The following is a 26,790-nucleotide window of genomic DNA, read 5'->3' on the forward strand; positions in this document are numbered from 1 at the left end:
CTCAGACGTTCTTGCCACATTTGGGGGTGGCCTCTCCTCTCTCCTCCTCTCCTCTGAATGCTGCTTTTCCTTTCTGTTTATCTTTCCCCTCAGGCCCCCTCAAGGGAAGCTCTCCCACCCCACTCTACCCTTGGAGAAGTCTGCGTGGGCTTCGGCATCTCTTGGCTGGCCCCTTGGGAACGCCTTGATGTGCTGTTATTTTTCCTTTAATGGTTAAGGTCCCCTGGGGCCCCCTGCATCTTTGTGGGCCGGTTATACTTGGCTTAAGCCTCGACCCCGCAGTGTGTGACCAGAGGCAGTATAGTAGGGTAGGGGTGGTGGGAAACGGGGGTGGGGGGCTTTTCCACATTTTTACGGATAATATAATAACATCATGGTTGAGGCTAAGATGGAACAATGCTAAAGGAAATCGAGATTGTGAGACCGATGGAGAAAAGCAGTTCCCACCGCCCCACCAACCCAAACCCGCCACCGCGCATGCTCCCCACCAGTGGAGCTCTTGACCACCTCTCTGCCTGAGCCAACAAAACTCTCCCTGCGAATTCTTGAGTCCTGGGCTTCTTCCCCAGAGATGCCCTCTGCTCCCTGCACCTAAGATCTCTCTCTCTCGGCATGTCTCTGCTTAATCCTATGACAGCTCCGAGGCCAACCTCAGCCCTGTCTTGATTTACAAGCAACATCTGTGCACCGTGAGCTCCGAAACTCCCATACTGGCCTCCTGGGCAGGTGCTCCAGCCCCTCTTCCCCCCATCGCACACACTCTCCTGCCCGCATTTAGTGACTCCTGTCTGTCTCTGCCCCTGCGTCTCTTTACTCTGTCCCCAGAGCAGACAGATCCTCCCTTTCTCAGAAGGAGCAGCTCCCCCAGTCCTCTGCCGAGGGACCCCCATTCCTCTCCCTTTAGCTCTCATGCGATCGTCAGGCTAGCCGTTACTCCTGTAGCATCAGTGCATAGGTGAAGACTTGCCTCATCCATCCCTACAGCCTCCCCGACCCCAGACCTGAGGCCCCCAGGGAGCCCTGGATTCAGGCTTCCCCTTTACGCGTAGCACGTTGAGCCACAGTTAGCTCCCTCGCCCCTGGCTGAACCAGGGGCTTTGGTGAGGATGAGGACTGGGTCTTTTCTATGTTTCCAGCTCCACTTCGTCCCTATTTCTTTAACAAGCGTTTGAACAGATCCTGGATGAAACTGAGCTGGCGACACTGGAGACAAGACTGAGTGATCCCTAACTGTGGAGCGGATTGTCAATTTGGGCCTGCCCACCAAGAGGAAAGCCAGAAAAGTGCCTACACAGGCAGAAGGGAATTCACCTGTCATAGGTGGGGTATGGGTGTAGTATGGCAGGCAACACCATACTGTATGTCTCTTTCCAAAGGGGAGAAGCCCCGGGGCCCCTGGGTGGCTCAGTTGGTTGGGCATCCGACTTCAACTCAGGTCATGATCTCTCAGTTCATGAGTTCGAGCCTCGTATCGGACTCTGTGCTGATGGCTCAGAGGCTGCTTCGGATTGTGTGTCTCCTTCTGTCTCTGTCCCTCCCCTGCTCTCTCTCTCTGCCTCTCTCAGAAATAAAAATTAAAAATACAAACAAAGGGGAGAAGCCCCTGTGACCCTTCCCCGGGCCTGCTTGGCGAGGCCGACCCTATCTTACTCCTTGTCATTCAGTCAACACCTTTTATCAAGCATCAACTATATACCAGGTCCTATGCTCAAAGCTAATGGGGAAACTGAGGCACAGATCAAGCAAGCTTGTCCACGGTCCCCCAGCCAGTTGGTGGAAGAGCTGGAAGACAAATAGAGCTCAATCCACAGCCCTCACTCTTCACCTCGATGCCAGATGTTTGAACTGGAGGGAAGAACTCATAGGTGTTCCCCGGGGTTTTGTCCAGCCTGGAATCTACTGGAATCTGACCTCCCAGCAGGTAGAGTCGGTCAGCTTTTGGAGCAGCCCAGGGAAGTGTCAGAGACGTTCCTAAGTCTCTAGTGGGGTCACCTGTCCAGTTGTCGCCTTCTCTCGACTGATTTTTGCTGGTGATGCTTGTGGGGACAAGTGAGTCCTCCTGCACACCTCAGGATGAAGTGTGGCAGTGACTGGCTGTGATGTTTGAACGTGGTGTTTCCACTCACCAGCGCAACCCGGATTTAGGTTCCTGAGAATTGCTAACCAGCCACCCCCTTGGATCTTTATCCTTCCTCCTGTGTCCTTCCTGCCACCTGTAGTCTAAATTTAGTGACGAGCAGGGGACAGCACTTTCCACTCCCGGGCTCAGGCCACTGAGCTGCTAATGAGCGTGGGGCCACCGTGGGGGTGGTGAGTTGGTGTGGGAGCCCCACCGTAGTCTTCCTGCTGGGGTCTCCTGCACTGTGGGCTTTCTTAAGTTTCTTTTTTCCTTAGCTTATAGAAGTAATATGTAATTTAGAAAATACAGAAAAATATGAAAAAGAAAATAAATAACATTTCTATTTCCATCACTAAGCGGTTTCCTTGTTAATATTTTGTCCAGTCTTGTTTTTTGATGTTTGAGTCATTTTTTTATTCTGATAAGCATACAAGTTTTTCAGTATTTTTCAATTCATCTTTTTTTTTTTTTTTTTTTTTGGTCTACAGAGTTGAAATCCTACGATGCCATCGGTTTCGTGCCTCATTTCTTCACCTTCCATTCTGCAAAATAAGCAGTCTTCAGGTTTTTGCTTCAAACTTTTAAAGACCATTTGCTAACACAGGATTTTATGGTTTCAATGAACTATGGCTTACTTTACTATTCCCCTATTCGGAGGTTGTTTCTGATTTTTTGCAATTGTGAATTATACAACTTGATGATGAACATCGCTATGCCTGAATCTTTAATGACATTTAGAATTGCTTCCTTAAGATCAATTTCTAGAAGTGGGATTATAAGATAAAAAGCTACGAATATTTTTAAGCCTTGTGATCTTTCATGCCAAAATACTTTCCAAAAGAGCTGGATCATCTTACATGATCTCCCAGCAGTGCGGAGGGGTGAAGAGGCAGCACTTCGAAGCGAGCGAACCAAGTTCAAAGAAAGAAATCAGGTTCACTGGCAAATTTTAGCCTAAAGGGAAAGGTCGGGAAGGGAAAGAATGAAGTGTCACCTCTTGCAGAGAAACAACTTTTACAAAACGACTATAGGAAGGAGAACCAATGGGGACTTTTTCCAGATTAACTTGGGAACCCACCATCTGCTTTTCCTCTGCTCATCTCCCTGGGCGACTCCCTTGTCCATCTCTCCTAGAACGGAGGGCTGAGTAGCGGCAGCAGCCAGCTTCCCTGGAGACAGGTGGCCGTGCCCTGCCCACCATAACCTCTATCTAAAAGGCTGAAACATGCCCGAAAGGAAGAGATCTTAAAGATTCTCCGGTCTTTCACTGTATTTCTCCGATTCACTGTCCTTCAGCACAATCCTTGTTTACGTGATTCCTTGTAGACGTATGCTTTCTTCCTAAGTTTTGGGGGTGGCTGATGTTGCACAGTTGTCTACGGTGCTTAGAAGGTGCACTTTAAAAAATTCTAATAATGTAAGTTTCAGGGTTTTCTGACTGGTATTCATTACGAGGGTGAATGGTTTCTCGGGTCTTTGCTAATTTTCTGGATGCTCTTAAAGTAAGTTCACTAATGGGAGGTGTGGATCTACCTGTGTTCCAGTTCATCTGTGCACCTTCTGCTCTTCAAGAATAATGCCCTATCTCGGGGAGAATTAAAGCATGTAGGTATGAGTCTTGTGGCCTTTCCCTTTCCACATACATTGGGACATTGATATCTAAGACTTAACCTTAGATGTGATCTTGCTGTTATTAACTTAATCATCATTGGGGCCCCTGGGTGGCTCCGTTGGTTAAGCGCCGGACTTCGGTTCAGGTCATGATCTCGCAGTCTGTTCTGTGAGTTTGAGCCCCGCGACGGGTTCTGTGCTGACAGCTCAGAGCCTGGAGCCTGCTTCCGATTCTGTGTCTCCTTCTCTCTCTGCCACCCCTCCCTCATGCTCTGTCTCTCTCTCTCAAAAATAAATAAACATTAAAAAATGTAAAAAAAAAAACAAAACAAAAACTTAATCGTTATTCAAGGCTAGATTCAAATCCCATCTCTTTTAGGGAAAAAAAAAAATCTTTTGACACCGGCCCCTCCCTGCCCCCAACCGCCACGCTAAAGAATTCAGGTTGTCTTCTAAATTTTGGCTGTCTATGCCAGTGGTTTAAACAATCCTATTTGGGTATGACAATCTCTCCTTTTTAATTTCAAAAAATGTTTACACACTCACATGACAATAAGTGTTCTTTGAGCACCTGTTTTAAAAATTCATGAAGACCAAAGGACAGACAGCATGAAATTGTTTTTAAGTGGCTATGCATTTGGCAGTCACAATATATATTTATAAAATAAGTATATGTACCTTCTGAGTTGTGTCTGAGTCATCTTACAGATATAAGGATTTGTGATGCTTAATATAACCCATAGATTACAAGGGAACCAAGGTCCACAGTTTGGGAGCCGTTGGCCTATTTCATTTATATACAAAGAATCACACGCCAAGGGACACTGCTTGCCTGGTCACTCAACTCTTCAGGCTGGACTATATCCCACAGTTAGACTGAATCCTTCCCGAGGACAAGAACTTCCCCTTACATGCTTTTGTATGTCCACAGTGCTAATAGACCCATCAATTAAAGATCATCAACTGAGCACTAACCACACGCAGGACACTGAACTTGACTCTGGGAGATACAAAGTATAAGATCCACTTCTTAGTCTTGAGATCTGACAGTATAAAGACATGGCAAATGTCTCCACGAATGCATTAATGAATTAGTGAATTAAGGCTCTGAGAGCAAGTGACTCTTTAATGGCTGAACTCCACAGGTTATAGGATTAATCATGCAGTGAGTTTCAGTGCGAACTGAAAGATGATTAGGACCTGGCTGCCTCCTTCAGCCCTGGAAGGTGCTCAGAAAAGAACTGAATGAATTAATGCATACAAAAAGTACTTTGGGGGGCGCCTGGGTGGCGCAGTCGGTTAAGCGTCCGACTTCAGCCAGGTCACGATCTCGCGGTCCGTGAGTTCGAGCCCTGTGTCAGGCTCTGGGCTGATGGCTCAGAGCCTGGAGCCTGTTTCCGATTCTGTGTCTCCCTCTCTCTCTGCCCCTCCCCCGTTCATGCTCTGTGTCTCTCTGTCCCAAAAAAATAAATAAACGTTGAAAAAAAAATAAAACAAAAAACAAAAAACAAAAAGTACTTTGGGTTATTTCTTCCTAGACAGGTACAAAGTGAAACTCATTTTTCAAAAGAATAACTCTTCCTCAGAAACACACAGGAGTCAATTTCTTGCAAGGAGCAGTGGATGAAGAGGAGAGGCATTTTCCTATTTCCTTCCAGGAACCCCTGAATCCTGTAATCTCTTAGAATGTTAGTGCTGGGATCCAGAAATCATGTAGGTCAACCTTCCATGGGTGAGACTATTAAGGCTCCAATGGAAAAGTGACTTGCCCAGGTTCATAAAACCAATTCCTAGCATAGCTGGGACTTGACCTCTAGGAGCTGGACTTCAAAGCTAGTGTTCTTTCCATTTTATCTTCCTACCTTGAAAATCCCTTTCCTTTCACTGAACTTATCAGAACTACTTGTCTAAAACAAGTCTGCCTGAGGCTAACCCACCCGCCTTCTTATTCTAATCACAATGCTAGACTGACCTTTCTTCTCCTGCTATCTAAACATGCCCTAATTAGAAATCAGAAGCAACTCCTGGGCCCAGGCCAATGCTTCAAAGAGTCTGTGTATTGGCACCCACAATGCCAAAACCATCCTTGGAAAAGACAGACTGTTAATTACAGAACCCAAACCATTGCTTTGTGGATTGTGGGGATTTCGTGAGCACGGGTGGGAGATGGGGGAAGTTCTGGAGGGGCTTTCTTCACTGTCATTAATTTTCACCCACAACAGAGAGCTGTCTTCCCTAGGATACCACAAAGCAATTAGGTTGGGACCCGGCCAGGGAAGCTCCCACCATCTGGTGAATATTTAGGCGTCCTGGGTGATCTGGAAAGTCAGTGGGTGGGCACTGAGATACACAGATAGGCCTTCTGGCCAAGGATGTTTGAGGCTCAGGAATCTGGAGGGGCAAATGCCCTCAAGAAATCACCCCAAATTCCCTGACCATCTGTGGACTGAAGTCAAGCTATTGGTCAAGTTTCCCTAACAAAGCATTGCTCTGGGAGCCTTAACCCATTAATCCATTCACTCAACGCCCACCTATTGTGCCAGGTTAGTATGGTGAAGTCAAGACTTACATTGACCATCATGTGACCTCCACCTCTGATGCTACTGCTCCCTAGCTGTGTGACTTGGGCGAGGCGTTTATTTTTCTGGTCCACCTCCTTGTACTTCTGGCTCAATCTCATCACCTATAAAGTGAAGGGGTTGTACAAAATGATTCCCTTTCCTTCTACCTGTGTGATTTGGGATCCAGTTAGGAGACAGAAACCACACAGTACTTGGAACAGGGGAAGTTCAATACACGGAATCATTCACTAATAACAGAGAACTAGTTACTGGGGGGTGAAGTGAACTCTGCAGAGTATGAGAATAGCACCTAGAGGGCGCGGCCTCAGGCTTGCCCTCAGGCTGAGACAGCGTATCCAAGGAAGGAACACGTTGGAGAGTCCCTATCTCCAAGGCTGATGTGAGAAGGCTGATGTGAGAACCGTGTAATCCAGTGAATGGCACAATTCTTTGAGGTGTTACCGGGCTGGGCAGGCAGGCAAGGAGTCATCCACTGAGGCACTAGAGAAATTTGTTGAGAAACTGCCCTTGGGAGTGCTGTGGGTCTTGCTGGGAAGCCCACTAAGGAGCTTGTGGAAGCCCACAGAAACTGCCATTGAGGGTTGCACGGAAACTTGCTTGAGGTGCGTGTGCCCCATCCCCTGGCCCCCTGCCGCAGGAAAGGCACACGAGAAAGAAGAAAGCATGTCAGAAACAGGAAGAGAAGTCCCTTTCTACTGCTCTCCTGCGGTGTCCTTCCAGAACCCTCTACTGACAAAGCGTAACATCATGCCATCATCGGGTAAAGAGAAATATTTTCAGGCTCCCACCCCAGTACCACATGCTGGGCAATGAAGGGTAGATTTGCAGATGAGATGTGACAAATCGATGACTGGCACATTATCATTCTATAATATATGATTCTTTGATTCAGTCCTTTTTTTTAACGTTCAAATGTATGAAAGAATAAATCATTTGTATGGTACCTAGCCTAGACATGGTCTTAGCCTACTCTATGATCTCCTCACCTCTATTCCTCAATAATTAATGAACTGCTTCAGAAACAACACAACACAACACAACACAACACAACACAACACAACACAAAACAGTCCTGGGTAGGAAGACCTTTGACTTTAAAACTCTGAGCATGCCATAATTATGCTTATATATGATTATAAATATCTCTGTTTTAATTACAATTATGTAAGTAGTGATAAGTTATTAGTAACAACTATGCCAAGGATGTAGGTACATCTGAGCTTCCAGGGGAATGAATAAAAGTTGTCAAGGCCTTTGCTAGCCTTCCAAAGGACAACAAATAACTCAGAGAAGTAAGATCAAGAATGAAGGGAATCTCAAATCAAATGCTATGAAGAACCAGGTGGTAGAAGGTTGTAGGAAGGAGAAACATCCACAGGCTGAAATGGTCAAGGAAAGATGTGTGTTGGAATCCCAATTTGAGAAAAATGTTGAACAATGGGCAAATATTGAGGGAATAGGCCAAGATGTGGCCACAAGTCCCGTGACCCCAAATCTGCTAGCCTAATGTCCGAACTCAGTCAGTTGCCAACACATGTGCAATGCACACAGACTGTTGATAGGGCGATCAGCACACAGGACCTCTGAGTCACTGGATCCTGGGCAGCCTCATTTGGAGGAAACGTCATTATATAGCCCTTCCGCCATCATTTAGGCAAACCCGTGGTTCTCATATCAATGGGTTGACCATTTGCTAGTGTGGAGGATTCACTGTTGTAATCATCACTTTTGCTCTGCACGTTAACTGAAACTTTGAAATACCAAAAAAGAAGAACAAATAAATGTCCCAAATAATTGCGATCAACGGTGCAAACACAGCCTTGCTGTGTCGGGTGTGTCGGGTTTATTTGCTCTCTCATGAGTGAAAATTGGGCAGAGGTGTGGCTCAGAAGTGTTCTGAGTGTTTCGACAAGCTGTGCCCTGTGTGGGGATGACAGAAGGCGAGTGGCTATTGACCTTGGTCAATATTGCTTGTATTTAATATTTACTGATATTTGGCCTCTGTGACCCGAGAGTTTGCTGACTTTCCTTCTACCTCTCTTGGTTGGCCTCTGTTTCTCCACGCATCCTCTAAAAGCTGTACTTCCTGGCCCTTCCTATCCATTCCTGTGGCTCAGATCACCATTTATATCTGCTGACCACATCTGTCTGAGTTTTTATCTTCAGCTCCAGGCTGGAATAGGCAATTCTAGCTCAACGTGTCCTGAGCTGAACAAACTTTCTTACCCCACAAAGCTGCTTCCACTCCTGCTTGCCCTCTTAGCATAAGACAACATTCTTTCACCCAGGGGTGCAAGTTAAAAACCAGGAAGTCATTCTTATGCTTTCATTCTCACCGCCCCCCCCAAACATTCGCATCAGTCCTCAAAGGCTACTGAGATCCTCTAAAATCTTTCAGTCCACCTCCTAGTTTCCACCCCACTCCCACCCATGTGCCAGCACCTCTAACCTGGACTCCCACAACTCAACTAGTTTTTAACCAGGCAACTATTTTACTCATGAAAAAAAACCGTGTTGAAAAGAATCATATCCAACCTAGGTTGAGGTTGTGTCCCTCCGAGTTGGTTTTACTTTGCTTTAGTTTGCTTCTGCCAGGAGTGTAAAGTAGATTAAAAACAATTTATTTTATTTTATTTTTTTTAAAAATATGTTTTTAATGTTTGTTTTTGAGAGAGAGACACAGAGGGCAAGCGGGGGAGGCGCAGAGAGAGAGGGAGACGCAGAATCCGCAGCAGGCTCCAGGCTCCGAGCTGCCAGCACAGAGCCCGACGCGGGTGCCAACCCAAGAATCGTGAGATCATGACCCGAGCCGAAGTCAGACGCCCAACCGACTGAACCACGCAGGCACCCTTAAAAACAATTTTAATGCCAGTTTCTTGGCTTCAAGGTGCCTGGTCATGCAATTAATATAGTTTCAAAACCCCAGATGGTGTGGGGCCAAGCATGAAGTTAAAGATCCTTTTTGTAGACTACCTGTTTCCCACTTGACGCCTGTGCCCATGCATCTCTTTGCCAGCGGGTGGAGATTTTCCAGTGCATGCTTCCACAGAAGACCTAGGAATAGAATTCGGTGATTCATCACTTCCGTATAACACCCAGTGCTCATCCCAACAAGTGCCCTCCTTAACGCCCATCGCCCATTTAGTCCATCCCCTCCATGCAACGCCTAGCTTTACGATGGTTTTCTAGTTGCGGCTCCCAGACGTTCATTTTCTTCCCCAACGATATTTGCTAGGCAGCATGCTACTTACTAGTCATCACAGGACAGAAAAGGTGAGCAGAATTGGAAAATCTTTAATTTTGTAAAATAAAGTAGAACCTCGTCTTTCGACTGCATTTTAGAGTAATTCCCTGGTCGTGTTTTATCTCAGTACCAAGCATTGTAAAGATTCTGCCGTATAAACGTGTTGTTTTTATAAAAGCGGTCACCTGGATGTTATCCTGACTCACGTAAATTGCAATATGCAAGGATACCCTGAACTCACACAAGACGCAGGGGTCCTTCCATCAACCCCTTCTTTACTTGGGAGTGTCTGCTATTCCCTCTGCTATGCCCCCAGGACTCATAGGGCAGGACATGGGACGCTGACAAATAGAACATGGGGGAAATCACCAGTATCGGTAACCCAGTAAACATTAAGAAGGCCTATTGCCTTTCAAAAAAATAAATTAAATAGAATTTTAATATTTTCTTCTCTTTCCTCAAAGGATTATCTTGTGCATTCTGAGGGGGTCTCTGTAGACCGTGGTTTTCTAGGAGGATGTTCTAAGTTGAACTGCATCCCCGCTGTAGGATGCAGTAGATCCTACTCCTGAACCAGGGGGTTCACATGCTTGTGAACGTGACCGTGTTTGGAAATAAGGTCACTGCAAATATAGTTAGTTTAATTAAGATGTGGTCAAGCTGGAGCAGGTGGGCCCTTTATCTGATATGACTGGTCTCCTGACAAGAGGAGGAGACGCTCAGAAAAAAAGACAAGGTAGAGGCCCACAGGGAGATAGCCGTGTGATAAGGAAAGCAGAGATCGGAGTGACGTAGCCATGAGCCAAGGACTGCCAACAAACACCAGAAGCTGGAAGAGACAAGGAAGGAGTCCCCCTTACAGGTTTCAGAAGGAGCATGGCTCTGCGGACCCCTTGCTTTTGAACTTCTAGCCTCCAGAACCGTGAGACCGTACGTCTCGGTTGTGTTCAGCCACAAAGCTTGTGGTACTTGTTACAGCAATCCTGGGAAACTAATACGAACGTGGATCCAGAGAATGACTGAAGGAAGTTCAGAGACGTGGCAGGAATACCAGTCGGGTGAGGGGAACCCGGAAACCTGGGTAGGTGACAGCCCAGGCAGGAGGGTGTGCTCTATGGTTTCCGATGCATCCCGGGAAGCAGGAGGATGTGAGCAGAGGAATGTGCTCGCTCGCCGAAGGGTGGGGGTGCGGAGAGGACCCGCATCTGCTCCAAGGGGTGGAGACACTTAGGGGGCAGAGGAAGATGCACCTGGTTGAGGGTGGCGATGGGTTGTGAAGAGCCCTCAGTGCCCGTTCTTTCGGCTCCCTTGGCCTTCCCTCTCCTTGCATCCAGGTTTCTTTGGCTGCCTTCTGGTTGTTGCAGCCTTCTCTATGTTAACATTCTTTAAGATCTGCCTGCGACCCACATCTGGGCTTCTGGCTGCACCCTGTCCCCCTCCCCCCCCCCCCCCCCAAACTCCGGTTCTTTCTGTGTCCTTTCCACACAAGACGGGTCACATTCTCTCTGCCTCCGATGCCTGAAATCCTACCACATTCGAGTTACCACCTTAGCGCCCTATTTATAAAGGTGTCCTAAGTTCTTGCATTTCTGTTTAATAATGGCATCCTAAGCAGCTGTCGGAAAGATTGCCCTCATCAAATGAAAAAGCAAGGTGTAGAAAAGTCTGTCTTGGGACACTTCCATCTTATGTAGAGAAGTTGTCTATGCTGAGCTAGACCACGCATAGCCTGTTAGATCAGACGTAAGAGAGGACAAGGAAGGTAAAAACCTGTTCCTGGAGAAGGAGCCCTATTTCTCTTGAAAGGTTCAGACATTATCTGCTAAACTCAGAGAAGAGATTTCCCCTCTAGCAGCTGATGGGAAAGAATAGGTTTGCTCACTTACTCATTCATTCGACAAATATTAACTAAGCACCTATTTCTTGACCTGTGTTAAGTGTTGGGAATACAGTAAAGAACGAAGGTGTAATATATCCGCTGGTGGAGGGAGTGCAGTCTTTTGAGGAATTTAGGCCTTTGATGCAGTGTGATAAATGTCAAAAGGAAAACTGTAGAAGCATTGTATTCCAAATGCCTGCTTATCTATGTGTCAGTCACTTGGTATGATAGGCAGAGTAATGACCTCCAGGGATGGCCCTGTCTTAATCCTCAGAAGCCTGTGAATATGCTATCTTACGAAGCAAAAGGGTCTTTGCAGACGTGATTCAATTCAGAACCTTGAGATGGAGATGTTACCCTGGATAATTGGGGGGTGGAGAAATGTAATTATATGCCTCCTTAAAATCAGAGAGTGTCTCCCAGTTGATTTCAGAGTGAGAGGGAGACGTGGCTTTGAAGATGGAGGAAGGGGCCACCGACCATGGAATAAGGGCAGCTTCTAGAAGCTGGAAAAAACAGAAATGAACACTCCATGGACACCTTGATTTTAGCCCAGTGAGACCTGTGTCTGGCCTCTAATTTACAGAACTGTGACTTTTTTTTAAGTTTATTTATTTATTTTGGGACAGAGAGACAGACAGACAGAGACAGAGAGCATGTGATTGGGGTAGGGAGATAGAGAGAGGGAGAGAGAGAGAGAACCCCAAGCAGGCCCCGGTACCGACAGTGTGGAGCCTGATGAGGGACTCAAACCCACGAACCGTGGGTTGAGAACCCATGACCTGAGCTGAGATCAAGAGTTGGACACTTAATCAACTGAGGTGCCCCAGAGCTGCGTTGTTTTAAGCCACTAAATTTGTGGTCATAAATTTGTGGTCGGCAACAGTAAACTGATACGTTGGATTAGGCTAAGGCATACAAAGTTGAATAAGACAAAGTCCCTATCTTCAAGAAACTCACAAAATTGTTTCTTGAACAAGAGACATGTGGAGAGAAACATGTGAACAGCATTATAAAAGTGCCAAGTTTGGAGTGTGTGCATGGAGCTGCGTACATCAAAATTTATTTGGCAACTTCCTGTTAGTCTCTCCAGTTTTCAGATTACCCAGTGGTAATTTTCAGTCTCTAATGGTGCAACTGGTTAACGACATTGACACAGCTGATCATGCCCTCCTCCTAGACACACTTCCTTCTTTTGGTTTGCAGGACCCCACACTCTTTTGGTTTTTCTCCTTCTTCACCGGATGTCAATTTTCCATATCTGTCTCCTTTGTTCCTTATCTTCTCCCAACCCGTTCATATTGGAATGTCCTAGAGTGTCCTTGGCCCTCTTTTCTGTAGCTGTATTTCTTCCTTTGGTGACCTCATATAGTCTCATGCCAACTACATGCTGACCACAGCCAAGTTTATCTCTCCATCCCAGACCTCTGTCCTGGGCTCCAGATTTATACATCCAGCCTCTCACTTGCCATCTCCACTTGGATATGTAATGGACATCTCATAGGGAACATGTCTAACACCGAACCCCTGGTCTTCCCTATCCCACCCTGCCTCCGACAACCTACTCCGTCCACAGCCTTCCCCATCTCAGTAGACAACTTCCAAGTGCTCAGATTCATAACTGACTGCATTTCATATCAATCTATCAGGAATTTTAATTGGCTCAACCTTCAAAATATATCCAGAATCTGACCACTTCTCTATTGCTACTACCCTGGTCTGCTCACCATTGTCTCTTGCCTGGATTACTGCAAAACCATGATATGGTTTCCCATGTCCCTCCCAGAAAAGCCTTAAGCCCTCACAATATCCTACCAGGCACTACAGGATCTGGATCCCCGCCCCACCTTCCGTCCCTCAGACTATCTCTATCTGTTGCCCTTTTTTCCATTCTGTTTCAGCCACCCTAGTGCTTTTCACATCTGGATCTTTGTTCTTTAGGAAGAACGATCAGTCTCAGGGAGTCTGAACTATGCCTGGCACTTACGAAGCATCCAGTAAATATTCAATGAGTGAACAAATGAATGTTCTTAATCACTAGCTCTCCTGTTGCTTGATTCTCCTTGTTTTTAATGATGCTGTTTACACCACTAGTTGCTTGAGATATTTATCTAGAATCTCAGTTTTGGACAGCATTGACTGGGCTCTTGAATGTTTTGATTTTTTATTTAGAATGCAGTGCTTTTATGATGTCAGGAGCATTAATATTAAAAACAAAGAGCAAACAATTGAAAAAACAACCCTTAGGGAACATGTCTGAAAGCTTGAGTCTACCTCAGAGTGGTTTTTCAACCTGGCACTCTCCACCAAACTTGTTCCGACTTGACTCAGAGATGAAACTACAAATACGTAATTCTGAAAGTTCACACGACAATCACCCATGACTTTATAAATGCACCGATTTTGTGAGTATTCATATTCTTTAAAAAAAATTTTTTTAACGTTTATTCATTTTTGAGAGACAGAGAGAGACAGCATGAATGGGGAAGGGGCAGAGAGAGAGGGAGACACAGAATCTGAAGCAGGCTCTGAGCTGTCAGCACAGAGCCCGATGCGGGGCGTGAGCCCATGAACTGTGAGATCGTGACCTGAGCAGAAGTCTGAAGCTCAACCGATTGAGCCACCCAGGTGCCCCATGAGTATTCATATTCTTAAACCTGAAACCAGAAGGTCAACGAATCCTTTGTTTAAAATGGCATTAAGCTAAATCTGTGTCTGAATTGTTTTCATTCAGAAAACTCAGTCACTTACATTATCCAATAAATCAACACTGACTTCCTGGGCACTTGCTGGAAGAAGCCATGACTCCTGCTTGAGGACATAGACCCGGAGTTACCCAGGAAATGACTACTCTGAATCTCTAGATGTGATTACATCTTCTTCGCTTCATCTTTTCCAGATTTTGGAAAAAAGAGGAAGTACCAGCAAAATGCAAAGACTAAAGCAAGCTGGTCTGTTATACTTTTCCTAACCCTAGTATCAAAAATACATTAGACTCAGCATAATTCGGGGCTGGAGTTCTCTTTTTATTTCATTGACTTGGCTCCTGGGGTGGGGGGGCTATAATCTCGGACAGCTGACAGTCTGAGATCTTGCTAGACCTGCCTGAGGGAACATGAGTTCTGGTGGTTCCAGAAGGATTCATTCTAACTGCCTCCCGTGGTGTGCTGGGGTGACCTCACAAGAGCCGAATGGTAAATTTCAAAGGATTTTTTTTTTTGAGCCGGTTGATGTCACATTGCTGTCTCTCCATGGTGAGAGTTGGAAGTTGACAGTTACTACAAACCGCCCCCCACCCCCACCAGCTGACCACCACCAAAAAAGTCAGCTATCAGACATTTTACCAGTATAGCAGGGGTTGAATTTCTTTTTCAACAGACCTAATTTTGTCAACAGGGGTTTCTAAATTCCCATTTTCCAGTTTTGGTCTTTTTCTCTGAAGTATTTTAATTTTCTATAGCAAATCACTTACAGGTCATTTTATTTAAGTTTTGACTTTATCGTTTGTTGTGTGTTTTTTGTCTTGTTGTTTTTGTTTTTTCTCTATGAGCAAATTCTTTACAAGTGGGAATCCCTGATTAGGCTTCGGTTTTACGTTTGTTTACACAACTCCATTTATAACTACACTGCATGATTAATAATTGCTGACTCTCTGTCCCGCCCCTTCTCTAATATTGATGTAATTTAGCCTATGTCAGCTTCTGCATCATCATTCTTAAAACTGGAATAATGGTACATACTGCTCATTTACTTGCGGGGAGTATTAAAAAAATAACATGTAAAGGACTTGGCACGGTGCTGGGCACATGGCAATATCTCACAAACTTTTACTTATTGTGTAGTAATAGTGGCAGGTATTGAGCTGTAAGAAGCGCACACACAAAAGGGTGAGATGGAATGCTTTGGTGAACAAATACTTTGACCCATCCCTTTATAGCTTAGGAACACGAATAAACCAATGTTTGCCGCCTGGTAGTTGAGATATTGGGTGTCCCTATCTAAGCGGATTGCTTTGCAGGTAGAAAGAGATCAGTGGAGAAATTATCTTCATACACTCAGAATAACAAGGCGGATTTCGTAGATCAGTCAGGTCAGGTTGATATTTCAGAGTTGTAAGACTGAGAAATGTTGGCCACTCGTACCTTCTTGTTCTCCTGAAACATCCAAACGCCCTGTGTCCTCATTGCCCATCTTCCTTTTAACTGATGGTCATGATTCGCAGGAAAACAGAAGCAATGACAACAGTAAAGACCTTCTTCTTTTCCTTCCACAAATATAGTGACCTTTGTGCGTCTATACCTGTATTTTTTGTCTTTACTCGTGTTATTGCAGATGGCATGTCCAAGCTCCTATCTAAAGGATCACCCCCCTCTTTTTTTTTTTTACCTTCTCTAGAGCTTAACTCCCATCTGTGTCCCCCTTCTTCAGTCCTTCTTCAGTCTTTCTCCTTGACTGGTTCATTCTCCCAGCCTACAAAAAAGTTTTAGTAGTTCTTAAAAAAACAAAGCCTTCTGTGGTTCCCTTGCCACTTTCCAGCTACTATCCCCTTCTCTGCTCTCCTTCAAACCGCACTGGTCATAGCCTCTACCTCATTACCTTCCATTCTCTCTTGAACCCAGTTTACTCAGGCTTCTCTTTCCCACCGGGAGCTGTTTTGTCATTAGCGGCATCCATAATGCCAAACCCAATGGTCACTCAACTGTCTTCATGCTCGTCCATCTCTCTGCAGTATTCTGCCTTTGAAAAACCACCCTCCCTTGATTGTGGAGCACCACACTCTGGTTTTTTGCCTGCCCTCTAGCCATCACTGTCTGTCTTCTATGCGGGACCTTCTCCTCTTGGCCCTTGGCCTTTTTCTCCCATGATAGATCTCATCTGGTCCCATGGCCTTAAGCTCTATGCATTTGCCCAGGATTCCCAAGGCTGTGTCTCTAGCCCCCTCCCCAAGGAGTTTCACTCTAGCTATTTAAGCTGCCTACTTAATATCTCCTCCCTTGGCTCCCCAGTGGGCAGCTCCGACCAGCATGACCAAAATAGAACCCCTGGCTTTCCCTTCAAAACATAGTTCCCAATGTCATCCCCACTCAGTAAGTGGTATCTCCATCCACCTCGTTGCCTCAGGTTTCCCTCTCCAGATCCAGTCTACTAGGAAGTCACTTCTATTTCTAGACTATCCCAATCCTGTTCATGCCCTCCTGCTTTCCCTCGTAGTCACTTATGATCAATTCTTTCCCTACAAGCAGGAAGATTTTTTTCAGGATATAAATAAGACCCCATCATCCCCTGCTTAATTAGCTTCCTATCAGGAAATCTTCATTAGCTTTCCATTAGAAAACCATCCCAAATCCTCACTTTGGCCTACAACCCCTACTTGTGTTGGCCCCAGGCTGCCTCTCCAAACTCATCTGGCTCATATTTTTCTCCCATTATGCTTCAGCCACACTGGCCTTCCATATGCTCCTGCAACATTGCCAAGCTGGACCGCCCCTTTGTACTTTGGCATTTGCTCTTTCCTCTGCCTGGAGTGTTCTACTTTCACATCTAAACGTGGCAGCCTCCTTTCTGTCATTCAGACCTTAGTTCAGTCACTTCTCCCCAAAGCACTTCCCTGAGCACCCAATCTACGGGAGCTTATTCTCCAGAATGTTACTTTTTGTATTTTCCTCATATCTACCGTCTGCATTTATCTTGTCCACTCATCTGTTTTGTCTCCTTCCCACCAGCCTTGCTAGAATCCAGCTCATGAGAACCAGTGGATCCTTTGACTATTTTGGCCCCTGCTGTTTCCCTAGCGTTGCCTCACACATCACCTGTGACTAACCAACAACTGCTGTGTGAATGAATGAACGTTCTGGACGCCCAACAAAGGTATTTCTAAATACAATAGTTAGTATCGTTGAGGAGACGGGAGACCGGCTGCTATACTGTTCCCTGCCCCACATAGAAAGCCACACCCACACGAGAAATTTCTTTTGGAAGGCAGCATCAGGAAAACTTTACCTCCATTGAGAACTTGCTTCACCTTTTCCTTTTCCACTGTTAAAGCTGTCACTGATTGTTCCCAGTTTTGTTTTGCCCTGGCTCTTAGGAAGCTGAAAACCACATTTCAGACTCAAGGACAGCAGTAATCTTTGTTCCAACAGCGAACACAAATTCTCCCTTCCTCAGGCTCATTTCCTACTTTTGTTATGGGAAGCATGGCAATGACATTTGTTGTAAGGCACTTCAACTCCTTTCTGGAGAGAAGTGTCGCTTAGACAAAAGCATGCAGACGTGTTGACATTCTGCCATAAGCTGGATAGTGTTGTCTTGGATAGTGTGCTCGTGAACGGGGGCTTTCTGGCTATATGTGTTCATGTTGGAGTGGGAGCAACCTTTATCGTTGTTGGGTGATTTGCTGTGATTCATATTTGGGAATTCCCCAAGGTTACTCAGTTAGGGTTTACTTGCTTCGTGGGAGCCCAACCCTCTGGGTGGTAAGGTTTTCAGGCTTATTGGCATTTGTTGACTTGATGAGTGTCACTTCAGAGTTATGAGCTAAGACGTTGGATCGTGAGAGTTTATTATTCTTTCAGAGCTCTGCGTCTCAGTAGTGGAAGAAACATGCCTTTTAGCTTAGCTTTAAAATGCTGTGCCTTGATCTTCGGGAGATTCACGGACCACACCCCTCGAAGGTTCAAAGGAACTGTTCTTAATTGTTGTTTGGGTTAGGGACAGTTTTGAAGTTTACAGAGCATAATACATACATGCTTCTACTTAGCATGGCAAAATTAAAACGTAACTCTTTTGAAGTCCAGGATGTATTGGTATTTTAATTTATTAGTTATTTTGAATATTTGCTTGTGGCAACAGCATTCATAAAATAGCCGTAGGAAAAGCATACACTGATCAATTATTATTGAATATCTCTTGATGCTTGTACTAAACTGATACAGATGATATAAAGAATATATATGTGGCTTATCTATGAGGGTGGAATAGTGGACTAATGTCTCTGAATAATGTATGCTTTTAAAACAGCCCTAATGGCTTATATGCAAAGTGGAATAAAGTTGCAGTATTTAAGAATCATATTTTAATTAAAACATTTCTCTCAAATCAGCATTGTAATTAAATATCACCAATTTGGTATAAATTATATTTTAATTTTTATGCTAATTTAAACATTGATGCAAGTCGTTTTGAAGAAGGGGCATGCAGGAAAAATTTTTAATCAACTATTCTTTTCCAAAAAGCAGAAGTCTGAGACTTTTGGTAACCAAATTCATCCATCCATCCATCCATCCATCCATCCATCCATCCATCCATCTACAAATCCTGTATAATATTGTGCAAGGAACTCATTTTTAAAAGTTCTATTTATTTATTTAAGAGAGAGAGAGAGAGCCAGCAGGAACAGGGGAGGGGCAGAAAGAGAGGGAGAGAGAGAATCCCAAGCAGGCTCTTTGCTGTCAGCCCAGAGCCTGACTAGGGGCTCAATCTCGGCAACTGTGAGATCATGACCTCAGCCTAAACCAAGAGTCAGATGCTAAACTGCCTGGGCCACCCAGGTGCCCTAGGAACTCATTTTTAAGATTAAATTTTTAAAAATACATGTTTTATCTACACTTATATCGATATAATTTTTATATAAAAATCAGGACTTACATAAAGATATATGAAATTGTAAAGATATTTTATGAAAATTCCAAATAGTACATTAAAAATATATAAAATAGGGGCACCTGGGTGGCTCAGTCGGTTAAGCCTCCGACTTCAGCTCAGGTCATGATCTCACGGTTTGTGGGTTCGAGCCCCACATCGGGCTCTGTGCTGACCGCTTGCTCAGAGCCTGGAGCCTGCTTCGGATTCTGTGTCTCCTCTCTCTGCCCCTCCCCCGCTCAGGCTTTGTCTCACTCTGTTTCTCAAAAATAAATAAACGTAAAAAAAAAACTAAAAAAAAATATGTATATAAAATAATACGCAATCATATGTAATATGAAATATATGTAATAAGCTGTTTTTACATACAACTTTGTTAGAACATCTACCTATCCAGTATGGTGCCTATAGCCTTTCTTTTGGGATAATTTAAATCACTATAGTCCTTTTTTTTTTTTTTTGAGAGAGAGAGAGCAGGAGGGCACATAGGACACAAGTGGGGGAGGGGCAGAGGGAGAGATAGACTCTTCAGCAGGCTCCCCACAACCCTGGGATCATGACCTAAGCCGAAATCAAGGGTTCAATGCTCAACCAACTAACCACCCAGGTGCCTCAGGTCAATAGTAATTTTAATTTAAGTAATTGTAAGATCATTGTTAAACGTGCATCATAAAGCTTGGGCCACTTACCAAGTGCATTTGAATATGAGATTTACCTTGAGTTATTTTATCTGCAATGTTTTTCATTAGCAAAGATTGGCATGGAGTGTACCAGTCACATAATTTATCAGTAATTTAGTTATTCAATCCAGAGTATTTACTGATACCTTGCCAGAATTTAAAAATTCCCCTGAAGATCTGGAAGGCAAAAATTATAAGGAGAAAAAGTAAAAATTTCATTTAAATTCTATGGAGATAGTCTTTATCGGCCATATTTTCAACTCAAAAGCAAGAAGCTTTCTTTATCTACTTATTCAGGAGTGCTGGAATCTTGGGAGTCTTTGGCTCACTGTTTGTGCATATCCTGGTATCCTAGCCAAGATAAGAAAACCCCAAGGTCCAGGAAAGTTTACTGTGGAGTCAGACAGTTACTGATCCCTGAACCAAATGCTTTATGTTTATCTGGGCTCCAGGACAAGGAAGACTGTTTTTAAAAGAGGCAATCAAGAGCTTCTGCCTTTGAACCATGTGTACCTAGGGCCATTGATCTCATTAAAGCGAAGCCATTGGTATTTCTAGAGCTTTGTATAATCAAGACTTGATAACAGAAGTTATTTTTCACCAAATGAAACGTGTTGTTCTTTCTTTCTTTCTTTCTTTCTTTCTTTCTTTCTTTCTTTCTACATTAAACCTGGATTCAAAGAAATAACTGAGTATCTCAACTGCTTTTTTTAGGTGTAAGCTCAATTATGCCAAGGAAGTTGCTGACCATGCCCCTCCCTGCTCTTTTGCTCCCTTTTTCAATATTGAAACCCATGGCACATTTGGTGTGTTGTAGGTGAAAGGCAGTCTGTAAATGCCACGGAGGACAGAGAGATAGACGGAAAGCAGGCCTCTTTGGGAGATAGCTAGCAGACTTAACGATCGCTATAGCAGAGTGATAATTTCTCCATGGGAGAAATTAGAGAAGGTTCTGTAAGAGGGAACTGACATCCCTACAAGTTTTTGAGCTGAGTAACTAAGAAAACTCACACAAGTGCCTATGGTTCTAGGGAGCAGAAGCCACCCTTTCTTCCCACTTTTCTTCTTCTTACTCTAGATTTTCCAGAATGGGGTCATCGGAGAGCTTACTAGAGATGCAGATGGTTTTTAAATTAGTGCCAAAGATGACCTATTATTTATTTTTTAAAAGCTCTCTCATGCAACGTGTTTTAATTTTGAATGTGGCAAGAGAAGAGGGTGTGAGAACTGCCTCAGGTCTCACATTCCTGGGGCTGGCTGTAGGAGTCGTGGCTGGGGGTGCCCTTCTTCATGACCCCGTGGCCACACGTGGCTCTGGCAGCTATGCCCTGGCATCTGAGCCGGGAGACCATGGTTCCCTCCAAGGAATTTTGACGGGGCTTTGTTGGCTGGGTTCCCTGGGCTACCCGGAGTGGCAGGAAGCTCTAAAAGTGAGGAGGGAAGTCATTGGACACGAAGTTCATAACCGGAGTTTGTCTGGAAGATTTTCCTGTTTCAAAAGGGATCTTTTTATGTGTACACTTGATTTTGTGTGTCAGTTCTTTATGTTCCTAAGGAATGGTCTTCGTCGGCTTGTTGCCACTGTCATCAGATTGTTATCAGTAGGCATCTCCCAACTGTGCTCTCTGTACCTGCTCTGGCTGGTCCCCTCGGCGTCCTCTTCCTCCCTGGGGCTCCTTGTCACCTGTGGGCACTCACTGAAGCTCCGTCCACTCTTGGATACCATCCCTTCATCCACACTTATCTCCTGCTCTTTGCCTTCCCTGAATACCACCCACATCCACGATCCTACTCTGCAGTTCAGTGAGTAGTCATTTGCCAGTTGAGCTATACATGTTAGCTTTGTTCCCCGGTCTAGAACACAAGCTCCTTGACAACAGGGGTCAAGCGATAGAGGTGGTAAGGAGACTAACTTTGCCCGTTGGTATTATTTGAGAGCCTTTACATTAAAATGCTTTTCTAAACATCATTTCCCTTCCTGGCTTCATAAATTGTAACACATGAGCAAAACAAAAGCTTTCATACAGATTCGGTATGGTAACAAATAAAAATCCATCCACGTTTGACAAGTGCCTTTTGCTCTGAAGGGAAGATAAAAATAAACCATAGTGACGATAGTGAACAAAACCAAACCTGTCTGGCCGAGTGCTAATAATAGTGACTTTACTTCATGTAGGGGGCCTTCCAGATCAATATAAAAAGCCTCACTCCATATTCAAGCCACTGCTATTTACTTAGCTGTTCTCAAATGGGAATAAGCAGACATCAGCTATCAAGTTTCTAGCCTGGAAAAATCCATAAAGGCCACTGGACACAGACACCGTGGGGACATCATACAGACAGTTCATAAAAATAACTTGCCCAACATTTTTGGAAACTGATGCAGGCTGGGCTTGTGGCTCTGTCTGTTTCCTTTGCTTTATCCAGTAACAACAGAGAAGAAGCCAGTTACCAGGGCTATGAGAACTTGGATGCTACAGGAGATAGCCACTACTCCTGCTCATAAACAGGGGGTTGCCAATCCTGTCCATGAATACTTGGAACAAACAACCGTTATGCACTCTAAAAGAATGCATCAATCCATTCAGAGATATTTATTGAGCACTTACCACTACGTGCTAAGTATCAAAAGGGATTCAAACATATATCAGTTATCCCCTAGTTTTAAGGAATTTGGAGTCTAGTAGCGAAATGCTTGTTCAGAACATATCTGTTAGTATCATAGGAGACCCAATTTAACCCGTTGGAGGATGGAGAGATCACTTTCAGTGGAGTGATCAGAGAAGGCTCTATGATAGAGGAGGGCACTTAGAACAGATATATAATTTAAAAAACCTTTTTATTAAAGTATAGCACACACACTTAAAAGCGTACATCTCGTAAAGACTACAGGCTAACTGAATTTTCACAAATGGAACACACTAGTTACATAACCAGCGCTCTGGTTAGGTAACCAGATGGAATAGTACAGTACTCCAGAAGCCACCTTGTGCCTTTTTCCAATCATTCCTGGAGGGAGTAGGATTTTGTTAGCTGAATGTAGATAGCAAATGACTGGAGGAGGGAATAGCCTCATAAAGACGTGGAAATGGAAAGGCATGACCCATGTTTGAGGAATGAACTGAAGAGTAATTTGCTTGGAGCAACAGATGGAGAACAGGGTTGAGCTCATGTTGTAGAGCTCAGATGGAGAACAGGGTTGAGCTCATGTTGTAGAGCTCAGATGGAGAACAGGGTTGAGCTCATGTTGTAGAGCTTTAAATGCCAAGTAAAGGAGTTAGATTTCATTCATTAGCTGCTGAAGGTTTTTGAGCAAGGGAGGAATATTTTGTTAAGACTTTTGAGGATGGCTGGTAATTTACTAGTGATGGGAAAAGTGAGACTGGAGGTTGGATGACTGGTTGGGAAGCTTCTATAATATCCCGATATGGGATAATTTTGGCTTTGTAGTGGCAGGTGAAGACAGAGACACAACTGTCCACAGGCACCCTTATTAAGAGCCACCAAAAATTGAATGGTTGTGAATCTGAGGAAAGAGGAAGAATCCAGAAAAGACAGAGACACAACTGTCCACAGGCACTATTAAGAGCCACCAAAAATTGAATGGTTGTGGATCTGAGGAAAGAGGAAGAGTCAAAGAAATTTCCTTTCATAGAACTAATCAAGACAAAATTCACTGTTAATTACTTTTTTGTTAAGGGCTAACGCAATCTTTGAATGCTGCCTCTCCAAGAGAGCTCTAAAAAGAAATTTTTTTAACAGTATTTAAATAAAACCTTGAGTTACTTCTAAGGAAATTCTAAAGGAAGCCACTGACCTTTCAGACAAAAAGAATCCATTGTTAGTCAGAAACATGGACTGTTTGTCTTTTCAAATGGGTGCCTGCTAGAATAAATATTTTGCTGGGAAAAATGGACCCTAATGATGATTGAAGATGTCATATTAAAAGCAAATTACTGGGTGTTGCTCACCTGCCTGTTTCTTCATCTTTCCTTTAAAAATTTTTTTTCCTTTAAAAAAATGTTTATTTGAGAGAGAGAGAGAGAGAGCAAGCGAGCAGGGGAGAGGGGCAAAGAAGACAGGGAGACACAGAACCCAAAGCAGGCTCCAGGCTTTGAGTGGTCAGCACAGAGTCTCATATGGGGGGCTTCAACTCATGAACCCTGAGATCATGACCTGAGCCTAAGTCAGATGCTTAACCGACTGAGCCACCCGGGCGCCCCTCTTCATCCTTCCTTTAAATGATTCTCATTAATCCAAATTTCTGGACAGGATGAATTAATTCATTAGCTTTAGTGTATTTTTGCAGAAAATGAAAAATATTTTGAAGAAAAGGCCATGATATGTTTTCCTTTGGCAACTTCTTGTATCACTTTGGCTATGTGGGTCATTTTTTTTTTTTTTTTTAAATAAGTTAAAGTATCAAATCAGGCTTTGCTTCTTCCATCAGATCTTCCTTGAACTTAGACTGTAGAACTGGGCTATCTATGTTGTCTCCTAGCAGCTGAGGCAAACTCTACATACTTTAGTGAGATTACCTGTTTTATTGTCTTACTCACTAGATTGTAAACTTCCTGGATGCAAAGCAACATATCATGTTTATTATTTTCCCTCTGGTAACTAGCTGTGTATAGTACTCCTTAAACATACGTGTGGGTTGAATGAATAAATGAATGGATTGGATTCAGAGAATTGTGATGTCTTAACAAAATCTGTGCAGACTGATCTAATAGATATTAGTGAAATACTTTTTGTTGCGGGGGGGGGAGGAGGAAGGAGGACAATTACAGCTGAGAACCAAGAAATATATTACTATCCATATTAATTTATAAGTTTTTACCTGAAATAGTATTACTGAAAGCCTGGATTCTCATTGGAAGATCCAAGCTTTTTTCGTTTTCTTTTTTGGAGGAGTACAAACTAATTCAGTAGGCTAAGTAGGGAATACTAGAGCAGAGAGGGAAGATGAAGTGAGAAAGCAAAAAGTGTAGCAAAATGTGACTATATGGATAGCACTAGACCTTGTTTCCTCTTTTTTCCTTGGCACAACACAAAGGGTTAGAGGTATACTTATTTCTTTTTCTCAAAAATTTCGTCTCTCCTTTTTTCACCACTGTCTTTACCACTATATTTTATTGATGCTCTCCCACTCTCTCTCCCCTGCCATTCCATCTTTCTCTCTAAAGCAGCAGGTTCTTCCCCAACAAATAATCACTGACCATCTAACATTTACTGTAACGTCTTTCAAAGTCTGTTCTTAACTGTATGTTTTTCTGTAGCGTCCGCACCTTATTCCTTAGAGGCTGTGGTATGTTTCCGGAGCTTAGATGCGTGTGGTTGTTTCCAGGCACTGGGATTTGTGTAGTAAAACACCGGCCGACGGCAGGGAAGTTGAAAGCGGTGTGTTCTTCCTGGGACCAGACGAAAGAAAGGGAACTTAACTTGGGAAAAAGCACATGGGTAGGAGATGGGGCGGGGGGGGGGGGATCCGGCCAATACGCGAGCTGGCTTAGGTTGGACCCTCTGCTCTCTTTAGACCTGAGACCACTAAAGTAGGCAGGCACCGGTGGCCTGGAGACTGGTTCCCACGTCCTTCTAAGTAGCCACCGCTCACCTCCGCCAGTCCCGCGGCTGAAGTTCTAAACTTTTCTTCCAGCAGGGAGAGGAAGGGTGTTAAGAAGTTTGAAAGGGAAGTCCCGCCCCCTTCCCGGATTCCGATTGGCCGGAGCCGGCCCCACCCCCGCCAGGGCCGCGGGAGGATTGGCTGCGGAAGGGGAGCCCCACCGCAGGCCGGGAGCCGGGGGCAGCCGGGGGGCCCCCCAGGTTGCAGGTGGGGCCGGGACCGCCGGCGCCGCCTCGGTCGCCTCGCCGCGCGCTTGCAGCCCGCACTCTTGAAGGTTCGCGCGCGGCTCGGGCGCGCCGCGCCGCCAGGAGCCGGACTGCGAAGACTTGGCCATGAAGAGTCTCAAGTCCCGCCTGAGGAGGCAGGAGGCGTCCGGACCCGCGTCGTCCGGCGCCGCCGTCGCCACCGCCAGCGCGGTGAGTCCCATGGCCCGTGCGTGTCCTGGGCTGCCAGGGCTGCTGGCGCTGCCCTCCCGCGAGCCGCGGGATCCTTTGCTCGGAAGCGCGCGCCGCCCTGCTCAGCCTCCTCTCAGCTCGTCCCTCTCCGTCGTCCCGGGGACTCCTCCTCCCTTGGGCCGGGGCTCGGCGTCGGCGCGGAGACCCTGGAGACCCTCCCCGTCGCCGCCACGGCACAGCCCCCGCCGCTCACCTCCAGGTCCCCGAAACTCCTGGATGAAACCCCGGCGCTCCGGGATTCAATTGGCCCCACTCCTCCCTCCATCCCGGGTTTCTGGCTCCCCTCTTCCCCGGCGACCCCGGCCCCTCCCCTCTCCCGGGGCTGGCCCGGTTCCCCACGCGCGTCCTGTCGGGCCGGGCCCGCGGGGGGCCGGGACGGGGGGGACTAGCGCCCCACGATCCGGGTGGGCAGGGCAGCGGCCCGGGTGCCGGCCCGTCGCACTCCGCACCCTCCTCGGGTCCGAGACTCCGAGGCCCAGGGGACGTCGGGTGCTGGCCGCCGTCGCTGTATCACTGGGGAAGCTGGATTTCTGAGTGAGGCGGACGGACTAGGGCGCAGATGCAGACAAAGCATCGTAGGGAGCGGTCCTGGAAGTGGTGGTGACGCTGGGAAGGTGGTGGTCCTGCGGGGCCGAGCTTCACCTGTGGGACAGACGTGCGTGGGGACAGGCGGGCGGCGCTCGGCAGCCCGGCCTCAGCGTGCACGCTCACGAGTACTCAGGGCCTCTCTCTAGTTGGCAGCAGATCAGAAATCTTGAGAAACAGCCTGACTGCAGATGTTGGGATTTGGATAATTTGGCAAGTCAGAAGAATGGCAGTGTCATCAGAATTCTGCGTTATTAAATGAAAGGTTGCTTTAAAAAGTCGCGAAGAGTCAGAAACGTACACGAGATGGGATGCCCAAACTGCCCAGTTTGCCCAGTTGGAGTTACTAAAAAGGGCCTTTATAATGTGGC

General features: G+C 45.4%; 1 protein-coding gene and 2 long non-coding RNA genes across 7 annotated transcripts in view; 1 reads left to right on the top strand and 2 right to left on the bottom strand.

Annotated features, from left to right (window-relative positions):
- The window catches only part of LOC123582780, a 31,994-nt gene extending 6,514 nt beyond the window's left edge, over positions 1-25,480 (bottom strand). For 2 of the 5 annotated variants that reach the window (XR_006704543.1, XR_006704546.1), the window contains exons 1-4: positions 25,371-25,480; positions 25,045-25,167; positions 15,822-15,905; positions 9,286-9,366 (exon numbers count right to left, since the gene is read on the bottom strand). This is a non-coding gene — a long non-coding RNA (uncharacterized LOC123582780). Of the gene's footprint in view, positions 1-2,575; positions 2,662-9,285; positions 9,367-15,821; positions 15,906-25,044; positions 25,168-25,370 lie in introns of those variants that run through there. The other 3 variants (XR_006704548.1, XR_006704544.1, XR_006704547.1) reach the window with 3 other exon arrangements.
- Positions 24,461-25,038, bottom strand: LOC123582782. The gene is made up of 2 exons (XR_006704550.1): positions 24,827-25,038; positions 24,461-24,757 (listed from the first exon to the last, which is right to left on the bottom strand). It is a non-coding gene; the product is annotated as an uncharacterized LOC123582782 (long non-coding RNA).
- Positions 25,481-25,506: 26 nt separating the features above from the next.
- Positions 25,507-26,790, top strand: part of UACA (uveal autoantigen with coiled-coil domains and ankyrin repeats) — a 95,622-nt gene continuing 94,338 nt past the window's right edge. The window contains exon 1 of the mRNA XM_045449241.1: positions 25,507-25,795. Within this exon, the coding sequence (XP_045305197.1) occupies positions 25,712-25,795 (84 nt within the window). The 5' untranslated portion in view covers positions 25,507-25,711. The remainder of the gene's footprint in view (positions 25,796-26,790) is intronic.

Source organism: Leopardus geoffroyi, chromosome B3 (genome assembly GCF_018350155.1).
Source record: "Leopardus geoffroyi isolate Oge1 chromosome B3, O.geoffroyi_Oge1_pat1.0, whole genome shotgun sequence".
Classification (NCBI taxonomy): domain Eukaryota; kingdom Metazoa; phylum Chordata; class Mammalia; order Carnivora; family Felidae; genus Leopardus; species Leopardus geoffroyi.